The sequence below is a fragment of the Schistocerca serialis genome, chromosome 3 (assembly GCF_023864345.2).
Source record: "Schistocerca serialis cubense isolate TAMUIC-IGC-003099 chromosome 3, iqSchSeri2.2, whole genome shotgun sequence".
In the NCBI taxonomy this organism is placed as follows: Eukaryota; Metazoa; Arthropoda; class Insecta; order Orthoptera; family Acrididae; genus Schistocerca; species Schistocerca serialis.
In genome coordinates, this window is record NC_064640.1 from 338176799 (window position 1) to 338192070 (window position 15272).

Sequence of the window (15272 nt, forward strand, 5' to 3'; positions counted from 1 at the left end):
ACAGATATTTTAGATTGCAAAAACTTTTTACAGTATATTTATGATATAAGATGTTTAGATACATATGGAAATACAAGCTGAACTGGCCATGAGGACATTTAAATTAGTCAGACATTTTTTCATATCAGCGACATAGAAATAGCTCACTGAGGCAATGTATGGGTTTTGATTGAATAATAACACAAAAAACTGACACTGAGCGTCTTTCTGCGGGCAAGTGCAGAAGTAAAGCTGTGAGTACCAGGCGTGAGTCGTGCTTCGGTAGCTCAGATGGTAAAGCACTTGCCCGCGAAAGGAAAAGGTCCCGAGTTCGAGTCTTGGTCGGGCACATAGTTTTAATCTGCCAGGAAGTTTCATATCAGCGCACACTCCCCTGCAGAGTGAAAATCTCATTCTGGAAACATCCCCCAGGCTGTGGCTAAGCCATGTCTCCGCAGTATCCTTTCTTTCAGGAGTGCTAGTTCTGCAAGGTTCACAGGAGAGCTTCTGTAAAGTTTGGAAGGTAGGAGACGAGATACTGGCAAAAGTAAAGCTGTGAGTACCGGGCGTGAGTCGTGCTTCGGTAGCTCAGATGGTAAAGCACTTGCCCGCGAAAGGCAAAGGTCCCGAGTTCGAGTCTCGGTCGGGAACACAGTTTTAATCTGCCAGGAAGTTTCATATCAGCGCACACTCCGCTGCAGAGTGAAAATCTCATTCTGGAAACATCCCCCAGGCTGTGGCTAAGCCATGTCTCCGCAGTATCCTTTCTTTCAGGAGTGCTAGTTCTGCAAGGTTTGCAGGAGAGCTGTAAAGTTTGGAAGGTAGGAGACGAGATACTGGCAAAAGTAAAGCTGTGAGTACCGGGCGTGAGTCGTGCTTCGGTAGCTCAGATGGTAAAGCACTTGCCCGCGAAAGGCAAAGGTCCCGAGTTCGAGTCTCGGTCGGGCACACAGTTTTAATCTGCTAGTAAGTTTCATAGTCAAATAAGTGTTTCAAACTTTCATACACCAATTTAGATAGATAAATATGTATGTATTTATTACGCTTGTGTGTAATTTCATAGTGTTTTTGTTTTGTATATTGGTACCTTGGTTGCTATGGGATTATTTATCAATTGTCACTTTTTATTTGTAGTTCACTGTTGCTATTTGAGTTTACACATTGTCAGTTTGTCATTGGGAGATAGTGAGTGGAGCTGTGGAAGCTAAGACATGGACTACGGAGGGGAGAAATCTGAACATTTCTGATATATTCTTCTGTTTGAGTTCAGTAGAGGAGTGACAGCAGCAGAGGCAACCAAAAACATTTGCGCTGTGTATAAAGATAGCGCCTCTGGACAGAGCATGGCACGAAAATGGTTTTCACATTTTAAGGAGGATCGTTTACACATTAGTGACTCTCCATGTTCAGGAAGACCTTCGGGGTTTGATGGAGATTATTTAAATACTTTAATCCACAATCATCCACAAAGATGTAAAAAAGAACTGGCAAATGCAATGAACCATGATCATTCCACAATAATGCAACATTTACATGCAGTGGGGAAGGTTAAAAAATCTGGTACCTGTGTACCATGTGCTCCAAGCCAAAATCTCAAAAATCACTTGGGTGGCTCTGCTTGCTCATCATCAAATGGCTCACTGACCATTCCTTTGCTGTATCTTTATTGGTGACAAAAAATTATCTCTCTATGCTAACATCAAGGAAAAGAAAGAAATGGTTGAACCCAAACACAGCAGGAACTCCCCGTACAAAGATCTGCATGGATCCACGAAAGACAATGTAACACAGCTGGTGGAACAGCAACAGTGAGGTGCACTACTAATTTCTTCCCTGACATGTAACGATCACCGCTGACACTTATTATCAACAACTGAGACCTCTTGCAAATGCAGTCCAAGAACAACAACCAGGAAGACTGTGTGAAGTGATGCTACTCCATGATAATGTCCACCCACATTCTCTTAGACTGACAAAAAAAAACTATATAGGAATTGGGTTGGGAAGTCATTCCACACCCACCTTATTTACCTGATCTTGTCCCCTCAGATTTTCCCCTTTTCACTCTCATCCTGTTCATGACAAGATGTGTGAAATTAATGTAGTTTTAACATGCTGGTGCTCCAGTTTATGCACAAAGATCATAGCAGACACCTTCCAATGACAGGAGGATTATGTCCCTCAGAGATGCACTTAAATGGAGGAGAAGTAGTTAAAGATTCATAACCAATTACTGGGTCAGTCTGTCCATAAGTTCACTAATTATCTATGTTGAAGGCACATCTGCAGCATGAAGATTCCCAATGACCCATAAAACATTAGTGTGATTTTGAGCATTTCATCTCTGGTTAAACAAACTCCATGTCATCATCCAGACACATAAATAAGCTCGTTCTGAGATATTTCTGTTCATAATGGTGCAAGTTTCATGTTGTAAGCTGCTTAACTACATACATTATAACACTATATAATGTGTATTAAAAACAAAATAAACTGTACCTCTTCAACGTAATTATTTTGCCAATTCCGTGTGTATAATCTTCAGTTCATTATTTGGCACCATACTCATGGCAAAAGAAAACACTTCTGTTCCTGCCACATCACAGTTTATGTACTGGAGCTAATTGAAAACATATCCTTTCTCTGCCAGGAGTTTCATAATTGAAACCATGTTGTAGCAGTCATCTGTAAAATAAATGACACTGTTACAAATTATAGCTTCTTAACAAGAATAGTAACAAAGAAAAAGGTCACACTACACATTATAAAATGAAAGCATTGCGTAATAACTGAAAACAGAGGTGTAATAAGGACTTCAAAAAGAATAATTTTACGGCTAACCAGAGACAAGATAAATCAGATAACACAAAAATCTGGATCTTAAGTGAGCAACATAAAGAAAAAACTAAGTAATACTGTTATTTTGTCGAAAGTTATCATGGTGGGACTGTGCGAAAATACAGTTTAAGTCACACAATAAAGTAAAACCCATTCTTAATAACTAGCATTATTAATAGTTCCCACTTCTGTATTTACAACACTAAGAATTAACCTGTAAGTACTATTTTACTTTCAAAACAACCAAATTATTAAATAAAACATATTATTAAGTATCATACCTATACCAGAATGCTGGCGGCCAGAAAATTTTATTCCAAATCTTTCCACAGCACTTTTTAAGCTGGATGGGTAATGGCCAGTTGCCCTGGCGATGCACTGATGAATGAAATAAACATATAAAATTATTTTTGTATGCACTTTGTGAATCTACCAGAGCACAATGCCCAACAGTAACAGCACCAACACAAAAAGATCTGTTTCACAGTGAATAGCATTTTTTTTTTTTTTTTTGCTGTAGATCAGCTGTGAGATCAATCAAGTATGCATATTTTAAAGCTCCACAACAGATGTTAAGAACTGTGTATGATACTAGCTTATAAATAAACTCTTGAAACAATTTCTCTCAGATCAAGAGAGTTGCTAAATCTTTAGCAGGTTCCTTCATATTTACTTGTGACTGTTGTGGTGGATGTTACATTACAGATCATGCTGCTCAGCAATCTAACAACTTAGACATAACATGTTTGCTCACTATAAATATTAACTAAGGACAAAGAGGAAGAAAGACTGGCAGAGACTTTAAGCAAAATACCTGCTCAGCACTTACCTGAAGTACACTATGTGATCAAAAGTATCCCAACACCCCCAAATACATACATTTTTCATATTACGTGCATTGTTCTGCCACCTTTCTGCCATGTACGCCACATCAGCAACCTCAGTAGTCATCAGACATTGTGAGAGAGCAGAACTGGGCGCTCTGCAGAACTCATGGACTTCAAATGTGGTCAGGTGATTGGGTGTCACTTGTGTCATACGTTTGTACACAAGATTTCCACACTCCTAAACATACCAAGGTCCACAGTTTCTGATGTGACAGTCAAGTGGAAACGTGAAGGGACACGTACAGCACAAAAGCGTACAGTCTGACCTCGTCTGCTGACTGACAGAGACCGCTGACAGTTGAAGAGGGTCAGAATGTGTAATAGGCAGACATCTATCCAGACCACCACACAGGAATTCCAAACTGCATCAGGATCCACTGCAAGTACTATGACAGTGAGGCGGGAGGTGAGACAACTTGGATTTCATGGTTGAGTGGCTGCTCATAAGCCACACATCACACCGGTAAATGCCAAACGATGCCTCGCTCAGTGTAAGGAGCATAAACATTGGACGATTGAACAGTGGAAAAACGTTGTGTGCAGTGACTAATCCTGGTACACGATGAGGTGATCCGATGGCAGGGTGTGGGTACTGCGAATGCCCAGTGAACGTCATCTGCCAGCGTGTGTAGTGCCAGTGCCAGTGCCTACATTGATGTTTCTGATGGTTTAAGCATCTTCTTGCTTCCCACTGTTGAAGAGCAATTTGGGGATGGTGATTGCCTCTTTCAATCGCCAATCTTGGTTGTGTAGGTTTTGCTGTAGACACAGGAAGAGAGTGGAACAGGAGGGGAAGATTGCTGCCCTTCAGATGGAACTAGATAAAGCAAAACAAGAGCTGGAAAGGTTACGGGTGGAGAAGGGAAAAGAGAGGTGGGAAGTGACAACAGGTTATAGAAGAAAGAGGAATAGGATGTTCTCAGACAGTGTGGTTGTGAATGTGGAAAAAAGGTTTGATCTGTTGTCACAATTGGAAACTATGAGCCACAAATAGATGTAGGAGTAGGATAGGACAAAACAAACTTTCAAAAAGTGTTTGAAAAGTAAGAAGCCAGGAAATGCTGTGAAGAAGAAGACAGTTTTGTTGTTAGGTAGTTCACAACTGTTGCAGGATGAACTAGGGTCAGGTTACAAGTTTTTTTAAACCTAGTGCAAGTCTGGGTCAGGCTATAGAGGATGTAGGCTCACTTTGCAAAGACTTCATAAAGGAAGACACCGTGATAATAGTGGGTGGGGTGGGCCAGAGCATAGATAAGAACCCTAATTATTCAACTGAGAGTGACCTGGTAAAGATAGCTTCAGCAACAAGACATACTGGTGTTGGGCTTGTGTCTGTTCTGAGGCCGCCATGACCCACCTCATTTAAACTCTTCTATTAGGAGACTTAATTTAGAGATGGAATGGCTGCTTGGATCAGATATGGGGTCTCATATCAGTGTGGTTCCTGTTGACTCAATCAGCAGGTGGGATTATACTAGGCATAGCCTCCACCTCAACAGGAAAGGGAAGGGAAAACTGTCTGGGCTAATAGCAAATATCTTGGGGAGGGGGGGGGGGGGGGGCACTGCCACAAGTTATCAGTGATTACAAGTGACAGATCAGCAGTTTTTTAGGGTAGGGAGGACAGAAACAAAACATGTTCAGAGACCAGCTGAAAATGACATTCACATTGATAAAACAGGCAGCCAGAAAACAAATTTTAATGTACAGAATCCATGCAGGCAACCTCTGGTTGAAACTAGAGATACTCAAAAACTGGCAGGAAAATTAGGGTCATCCAGTGTACAAAATCAATTATTGTTATTGCATCAGAATATCCAAGGACCAAGAGATACGCTTAATGAGTTACTTATTTGTGTTGAAGAATTAGAGTTGAGCAAACCAGTTGATATAATCTGCCTCTCTGAACATGTGACCACTTGTATAGATATGTTAAATGTTACAGGATTCAAGTTAGCTTCTTAATTCTGTAGAGAAAATATGGAGAAAGGAGGAGATGCCACATTTGTAAGAAAATGTTTTCATTTCAAGACTATTGATATTAATAAATTTAGCTCAGAGAAGCATTTAGAAGCTTGTGCAATTGAAGTAGTATTTCATAATAAGTCTTTTATAATAGTATGTTAGTTCCTACTGTGAACTTTGCTTCTAGGATATGTGAATGCTCTGAGACTGCTACTGATAACACCTTTGTAGACAGATCTAGGGAAAAAAGTTGTATCACACAACCAATAGTAAATGGGATATCTGATCATGACATGCAGCATCTTCTGTTAAATGTTGAAACTTGTCAGGATAAAAAATCTATTAAATCTGCGTACAGGAGGGTAATAAATAAGTCAAAAATTGAGAAATTCGGGAAATTGCTCAAAGACATGAACTGGATAGATGGTTACAATACTTCTGACTGAAATGGAAAATACAAAGCAGTCATTAATAAAGTTACCTCACTTTTGAAAACTGATTTCCCCTAAAGGTAGCTTACATCACACAGAAGTCAAAAATAAACTGTGTATTACACAAGGAGTAAAGATATCCTGTGGGACAAAAGGGAGACTGTATTACTATCTAGGAACAACTCTCATGTTAGAATTGTAATGCATTACAAAGAATGCAGCAAAATATTGAAGCAAGTAATCCAGAAATCGAAGCAGCTTTATTATGAGGAAAAGATAATTACATCAGGCAACAAAATAAAAACTTTATGGGATATAGTGAAGACAGAGACAGGTGGGGCCAAAAAGGAAGAGGAACAGATAGCTCTAAAAATAAATTAGATTTTGGTAACAAGTGCATGTAGAATTGTAAACCTCTTAAACAAGTACTTCATTTCTGTTGCTGACAGCTTGGGGTTATCAGGTTCGGTGAACAGTGCAATGGAGTATCTCAGACAAATCTTTAAAAATAAAGTCAGTAGACCATGTACCAGTATTTACGGATGGCTCTAAACAGGGGGACTCTGTTGGTTGTGCTGTTGTTTTCCCTGATCGTGTCGTCAAGTTACGGCTTCCTGCGGCGTTTACCATCTTTGATGCCGAATTGTTTGCGATCTTGCGGGCACTGGAGCAGATGAGATGTGTTCCCAGTCTTAATTTCCTCATCTGTTCTGACTCCCTGAGTGCCCTTCAGACCATGCAACACTTGTACCCAGCGGATACGGTCGTCCAGAACATCCACGATGCCCTACTCCACCTGCAACGGCAGGGGAAGGAGGTTTCCTTCTGCTGGGTGCCGGGGCACGTGGGTATTAGGGGAAACGAACTGGTGGATGTGGCTGCCAAAGATGCAGGTTCCCTCCCTCACGTTGTTGCATGTGCCGTCCCCCTCCATGCTGTTACCTCCCTTTTGCGTTTTCGCTTTCTGCGTCAGTGGGAAGAGGGGTGGCTGGCAGTCGGTGAAAATAAGCTGCGTCTGGTCAAGGCCACCACGCAGCCGTGGCGTACGTCCTACCAGTCATGCAGGCGGGATGAGGTTCTCCTCACTCGCCTCCGCATCGGGCACAGTCCCTTAACGCATGGCTTTTTACTCCGGCGGGAGGACCCCCCAATCTGCAGTGCTTGTGGCGTCCAGATTACTGTCTGCCACATTTTACTTGACTGTCTTTTATTCTCTGACCAGAGGGCAGTGGTTTCTTTGCCACCGGATTTGCCCTCTATTTTACAAGATGACGCAATGACTGTAGTTAAGGTCTTACGGTTTTGTGTCCTGTCCATTTTGTTGCCTCGGATTTTAGGGAGAGGGTTTTAATGTGCTGCTGGGTGACTGGCTCACCCAGGTTTTAGGTAAGAGGTCAGCCAGTCACGATTACCTCCTTGTTTCCCTTCGGTTTCTGTTCTCTTTTCCTTGTCTCCCTTCCTTTTTAGTGTGTTCCTTCTCCTCTTGTTTTGCCTCTGTCTGTGAGGTTTGTAACTGTGTCAGGCCTGTGTCTTTTAGCCATTCTCCTTGTTCGCTGTTCGTCTTAGTCCCTTCACTGCATGTGTTCCTGTTTTTATGCGTTTGGGTGCTGATGACGATGCTGTTTAGCGCCCGTAAACCTCACACACACACACACACATAAAGACAGTAAAATGGAAATAACACTCACACCTCCCAAAGAAGTAGCATCCATCATAAAATCCTTAAAATCTAAGTATTCTAGTTGATAACATATCAACGAAGTTAAAGAGTGCTCATGTGAGTTGAGTTCTATCTTAAGTTATTCATGTAATCAATCCATTATCAGCAGAACATTTCCAGACTGGCAAAAATTAGCTGAAGTTAAGCCTCTTTACAAGAAGGGGATAAAGAGATACCTTCAAACTATTGACCAATTTCACTTTTGCCAGCTTTCTCAAAAATATTTGAAAAGGTTGTGTTCAAGTGTTTCCTTAAGCATCTGACTCCAAATAATATATTGCCCAAGTCCCAGTTTGGATTTCTTAAGGATTCTGATATAGGGAAAGTTATCTACACTTACAGTGAGAATGTACTTAATTCATTAGATAATAAATGAGAGGCTTCTGGCATTTCCTGTGACCTGTCAAAAGCTTTTGACTGTGTGAACCACAGCATTCTCTTAAGTAAATTAGAATATTTGGTGTCACCGGCAATGCTGTGAAATGGTTTGAGTCTTATCTCTCTAACACAAAACAATGTGCGTCACTGCGAAATACCTGTGCAGTAAGCAGTCGGTCATCATCTGACTGAGAATTAATTACATGTGGTGTTTCTAAAGATTCCATCTTGGGTCAACTGCTGTTTCTTGCAGTACATTAATGGCCTCTCATCTGTTACATTACCAGATGCTAAGTTTCTTGTGTTTGCAGATGATACAAATATTGTAATAAGTAGCAAGTCAAGTATAGATTTAGAAATAGCTGCTAATCAAATTTTCACTGACATTAATAAGTGGTTTAAAGCTAATTCACTGTCATTAAACTTTGAGAAGACGCACTATATGCAGATCAGAACTTGTAAGAGGACTACAAACTGCAGTGCAACTTACCTCCAGTGGTATCAGCCTGTGAAGCAGGCTTCACATGAACAATGTCGAACACTGCCCAACCAAACCTATCATGGACGGATACCACACATAAAAGGCTTGAGTACAAAGTGTAAGTTTTATCTGTTGAAACACGATTTCAAGCAGACATATTTATATTCTCTTATTCATGATTTGGCCACATGTTTTGCCCCAGAGGAAGTCATGCACTTGGAACTATTACTTTTAGCAAACCCAATATTAGAAGGTGGTGTGAAAATTACTGAGAGCAGGACAATGACTCCAAATGTACTAAGATATGTCAATGATAGGTTAAACTTACAGATCAATCAACTGCACTCAGTTGTTGTGTTGCATCACACCTGCCCTCTCTTCTAGTATAGAGATGCAGTTCTCCAATGAATGAAAACCAGCTTGTCTGATAAACAGAATAGGTGAACCTCCAGTTAATCCTTCGCCCCTTTTTCTAGTTGTAGTCAAAAATAAAAATTATTTCATGAGAAGCAAATAATAACCTTTATGTCTTGAGTGCTTCAAGTAGTATCCACATCAACAACATATCCAACTGCCACCTACAAGTTCAAATGGTTCAGATGGATCGAAGCACTATGGGACTTAACATCTGAGGTCATCAGTCTCCTACACTTAGAACTACTTAAACCTAACCTAACCTAAGGACATCACACACATCCATGCCCGAGGCAGGATTTGAACCTACGACCATAGCAGCAGTGTGGTTCTGGGCTGAAGTGCCTAGAACCACTCGGCCACAGCGGCCGGCTCCACCTACAAGTAATGCTGCAGTTATATTGGAGCAGTGCAGCACGACCAGAGCAGCATGGCGTGGCAAGCAGAGCAGCAATGGTGAAACAAACCAGTGCTGTTCAGAGTGTGTGATGCTGCAAGTGATGGGGCGCGGAGCAGAATGGCACAGAGTGGTGCTGAGAGAATCAAACACGTTTGTTTTAAACAGACAGCGACCAGAGCATTTCGAGTGACTCTGCTGCGGGTAGCAGAGTCTGTATTGTTGCTGGCACTTGTGTTTCTTTTGTTGTAGTGTTGAAATAAAATTAAATGATCATATGGCATTTATTGAATGGGATACCCCCTTCGGGTTTTGGCTGCTGTATTTCAAGTCTTTTTATTAGTTGACACCACTTCAGTGACTTGCATGTCAATGATGATGAAAATGGTGATGAAGGATACACAACACCCAGTCCACTGCAGCGAACTGAACCCGAGCCCCCTTGCATAGAGGAAATGGTATCAGCTGAAGCTATGAGCGAAACTGTCCTTTATGGGACCACAAAAACAACTATCAACTCAACTGATTCATTCTAGACAAGTTTTGTGATGAGGTGGCAGCACTATTACAGACTGTAAGTACAGAACACATTTCATTAATTTCTTACTCTCCCATTGTCTTAAAATGAGAGGCGATAATAAAGTTGAAGTAGCACAGCTGAGAAACACATAAAAATCATGTTTTACTAAGTGAGAAAATGTTTTCGAAACTGTCTCATTTGCACAGCTTCATTTGAAGGTCTGTTAAAGTTTCGTCCTGTCTGATGTATGTCTTGCACAGAATGCTCAATGTCTACTGTATGTTGCTCATCGATACTTAGAGATCGTTGTAGGTCAATGACAGTGTTGTGGAGAACATGTACATTTCACATCATCATCAACAAATTCTGCTAAAGTTTCTATTGGCTTCCAAAATATGCACCACTTTGTGCTCATTATTCCAAAAGCACATTCTATTAATCATCATGGTCCAGAAAACTGTTCATTAAAATATTCATTCCATGGATCTAAAACACATTGACTGTAATATTTGCTAACATGCCCCAATGCATATGCCTCCTCTCCAATGAATACAAAAGGCAATTCAACTGATGTATTTAGTAGTGGAGTGTCTGGCAGTATATTAAGCTTCCCTTCTTGCATCAAGCGAAAAATACTAGAAGAATAAAATCTACCGCCTTCCCTTTCCTTCCCAAACCCTCAACATCGTCTCTAACGAATTTCCCCTGATGATCTGCAACTGCTAGTGGTATGATTAAATGAAAATTTTTGTAGCCGTAAAACAATGTACCGGCATTTTCTGGGCATTTTAGACCAATTTGTTTTCTGTTTTTTAGATTAGATTAGATTTACTTTCATTCCAATTGATCCGTAGTGAGGAGGTCCTCCAGGATGTGGAACATGTCAGAAAAACAACAATACATGACAAATATTTAAACTAAAACAAATAAGCTAATGTACCATTCCACAGGTCCCAAGTGGAATGATCGTCATTTTTTAATGAACAGTAAGAGTCATTTTACAAATACTATTGCACTGAATTTAAAATAAAAAAGTTTTATATTTATTTATAAGGTAAGAAACATGTAATACAACTACTGTAATACTTATTTACAATGAACACATTACTGCACTGAAATGGTGCAGAAGTTAGATTATACTTACACACACACACACACACACACACACACACACACACACACACACACACACACAAATTTTCAGTGAACACATTACTGCACCGAAATTGTGCAGAAGTTATGTTGTACTTATATACAAATCAGTTGGTTTTCCTCAGAAATTCATCAATGGAGTAGAAGGAGTTGGCCACCAATAAATCCTTTAGGCTTCTCTTAAACTGAATTTCATTGGTTGTTAAGCTTTTTATGGCTGCTGGCAAGTTATTGAAAATGTGTGTTCCTGAATAATGCACACCTTTTTGTACAAGACTAAGTGACTTTAAATCCTTGTGAAGATTATTCTTATTTCTAGTATTGATTCCATGAATTGAGCTGTTGGTTTGAAAAAGTGATATATTTTTAATGACAAATTTCATTAAGGAATAAATATATTGGGAAGCTGTAGTTAGTATCCCTAGTTCCCTAAACAGGCTTCTGCAGGATGTTCTTGAGTTCACACCACATATAATTCTTACTGCACGTTTTTGTGCCCGGAAAACTTTAGCTTGGCTTGATGAATTACCCCAGAAAATAATCCCATATGACATTATGGAATGAAAGTAAGCATAGTATGCCAGCTTTTTCATTTTTATATCCCCTATGTCTGACAAAATTCGCATTGCAAACAGAGATTTGTTAAGACGCTTCAGCAGTTCTGTGGTGTGCTCCTCCCAGTTGAATTTATTATCAAGCTGTAATCCCAAGAATTTAACACCGTCCACTTCTTCTATCTTCTTGTCATCATATGTTAGACATATACTCTTGGGACACCCCTTACAAGTTCTGAACTGCATGTAGTGTGTTTTTTCAAAGTTTAGTGACAAAGAATTGGCTAGGAACCAGTGATTAATGTCTACAAATATTTTATTGGCTGATCTTTCTAAGACTACACTTGATTTGCTATTTATTGCAATGTTTGTATCATCAGCAAACAAAACAAACTTGGCATCTGGTAATGTTACTGATGAAAGGTCATTGATATACACAAGAAAAAGTAAGGGCCCCAAAATGGAACCTTGTGGGACCCCACATGTAATTAGTTCCCAGTTGGATGATGCCTGATAGCTTGATACATGTCTCTTTCCTAATAACACCCTTTGTTTCCTCCCAGAGATATAAGATTTGAACCATTTTGCAGCATTTCCTGTTACACTATAATATTCTAGTTTACTTAAAAGGATATTGTGATTTACACAGTCAAATGCCTTTGACAGATCACAAAATATACCAGTTGCCTGCAATTTTTTGTCTAATGAATTAAGTACATTTTCACTGTAAGTGTAGATAGCCTTCTCAATATCAGAACCTTTTAGAAATCCAAACTGTGACTTTGACAGTATGTTATTTGAGATAAGATGGTTATAAAGACGACTGTACATTACTTTTTCGAAAATTTTTGAGAATGCTGGCAACAGTGAAATTGGACGGAAATTTGATGCTATTTCTTTATCTCCCTTCTTAAACAGTGGCTTAACTTCAGCATATTTCAGCCATTCGGGAAATATTCCACTGATAAACGACTGGTTACACAGATAGCTTAATATGTTACTTAGCTCAGAATCACATTCTTTAATTAACTTTGTTGATATTTCATCATACCCACTAGATGTTTTTGATTTTAAAGATTTTATGATGGACATTATTTCTGTTGGGGTAGTGAGGGTCAAATTCATATTATGGAAGTTACTTGAAATGTCTGGTCTAAGGTAATCCATAGCAGCATCTACCGAACCTGACAACCCCATCTTTTCAGTAACAGTTATAAAATGTTTGTTAAAAAGTTCTGCAACACTATACACATCTGTCACCAATGCATCATTTACTCTTAATGCTATTTGTTCCTCTTCTGTGAACATCACCAACTGCAGATGGAAAGTTGTTCATGTTACATAAATTATTTACAGTATTTAGAAAAAGGCACTCACGTGTAGAGTGGCTGGAGGCAACCCCACAACAGTCTGGTAGTTGACTACACAATACTTACAATGGTTGTATTTCCTATTGTGAATGTCACAGCGACGTCTCAAAAACTACTACTGGTTTCTAGGAACCTGTAACAATTCTCATTTCATCAGCTATTGACAACCCTTAAAAATGATGAGCCTTAAAAATAATGTTATTTCACTGGAAAAATCTGTAGTAGCTTGAATACCAGTTAGATATGAAAGTTTGGCCTATTAATCATATGACAAAATATTCTCCTCTTTGAGTACTATCATTTCCTAAAATCTTGTTTTGATATCTCAAACTGTTTGTGAGATATGAGGAATGTTACAAATATTTCATTCTGGCTTTTTTGCTCACACTTGAGTTCAGGATGAAGTGCTTAACATACAATCTATTTTCTCAAGACTGGTGACAGACAGTGATATTATTCTAAGCTTAAAGTATAATTCAGTATGTCAGCCACATTTCATATGCAGGAACGTATGACCTAACATGCACCAAATGCAAATTCATAGCAAGTGCTATTTTTCAATGCAAACTTTTTGAAATTCTTGCAGTAAGTTACTTAATTTTGAAATATCACAATAACTATGACCATTAACAAAATGATAGGCAGTTCATCATTAAGCTGGCGAGTTAACCTATGAGATGTATGAGAATCAAATTTTTTCACTGAATAGTTTCTTTTAAATCATTTGAGAAAGACTACAGATCGGCTGGCACGCATGTTTGCAGTCCATGCAGTCAAGTGAGCCTGCCCGGTGGTTGCACTGTTCCCTACCCCACTATACCCAGGCACAAAGCAGCACTGTGGCAACGGCCAGACACACAGCTCCACTCTGCATTGTTGTGCCACTACGCTATAACCCGCGACTAATAAATCATCACTTAAGCCACCTCGGTTGGGTCTGCCATTTCTTGCGAGGGCACTCTTCTCCTGATTCATATTATGTACACACTATTACCCCTCAGCTGATTCCTGGTATCAGATCTCCACATGAATTACTGATTGATTCACTAATAAATAATAAGAACGTTAAGCCAATAATAGACCAGGTGCTTCCATTTCATTGGACAAGTGGCGAACATATGTTCTCTTTGAATCTGCTCTCTTGCTTGCTCAAAAATATGATTATGTGCAAAAGGTGATCATCAGTTACCAATTAAAGGCACATTCAGCATCAAAGTTATTTACCAAAATGCCTCACAGTTCCCAAAGTTGAGAATTTATATGGCCTTCAAACATTTCCTATTTACAATTGACAAATTAATCGCTTTCTTACCTATACATGTATCAATCTAAGCCATGAAAGACATATGTCATCAATTTAAGGATTTGTTTTTGTCTCGTCTGGTCTCAAGTAACTATCAATTATGAGGCTCACATCACACTGAAACCATCAGCTTCTCCCAGTTTTGCCGATGCAAAACAGAAACTAGATCACTTGAAGTATTCAAAAGTACAGTGTTTGTGCATCACCAATAGTCATAATCTACATCTACATGCATACTCTGCAAGCCACCATATGATGTGTGGCGGAGGGTACGTTGAACCATTACTAGTCATTTCCTCTCCTCTTCCACTGGCAAACAGAGCAAGGGAAAGACGACTGTCTATGTGCCTCCATATGAGCCCAAATTTCTCTTATCTTTGTAGTCCTTATGTGAAATGTACATTGCTGGCAGTAGAATTGTTCTGCAGACAGCTTCAAATACCTGTTTTCTAAATTTTCTCAAGCTTGTTCTTCGAAACACACACACACACACACACACACACACACACACACACACACACACACACACACACACACACACACACACACTATGGATTCTCAAAACATCTCCATAATACTTGTGTGTTGATCGAACCTACCAGTAACAAATCTACAAACCCGGCTTTGAATTGCTTCAGTGTCTTCCTTTAATTCAGCTTGGTGGTGATCCCAAACACTGTAGCAGTACTCGAGACTGGGTTGCACTAGTCTTCTATACGCAGTCCCCTTTACAAATGAGCCACACTTTCCTAAAATTTTCCCAATTAACCAAAGTCAATCATTTGCATTCCCTACTACAATCCTTACATGCTCATCCCATTTCATATCGCTTTGCAATGTTATGACTCAATATTTAATCGATGTGACTGTGTCAAGCAACACA

At 39.5% G+C, this 15272-nt stretch overlaps 1 protein-coding gene across 2 annotated transcripts in view; it reads right to left on the reverse strand.

The window, feature by feature from the left end:
* LOC126470144 (ERI1 exoribonuclease 3-like) overlaps positions 1 to 15272 on the reverse strand; it is a 112495-nt gene that overhangs the window by 11037 nt on the left and 86186 nt on the right. For both annotated transcript variants that reach the window (XM_050097759.1, XM_050097758.1), the window contains 2 exons: positions 3099 to 3195; positions 2479 to 2664 (listed from right to left, as the gene is read on the reverse strand). In XM_050097759.1, the coding sequence (XP_049953716.1) occupies positions 2600 to 2664; positions 3099 to 3195 (162 nt within the window). In that variant the 3' untranslated portion in view covers positions 2479 to 2599. The remainder of the gene's footprint in view (positions 1 to 2478; positions 2665 to 3098; positions 3196 to 15272) is intronic.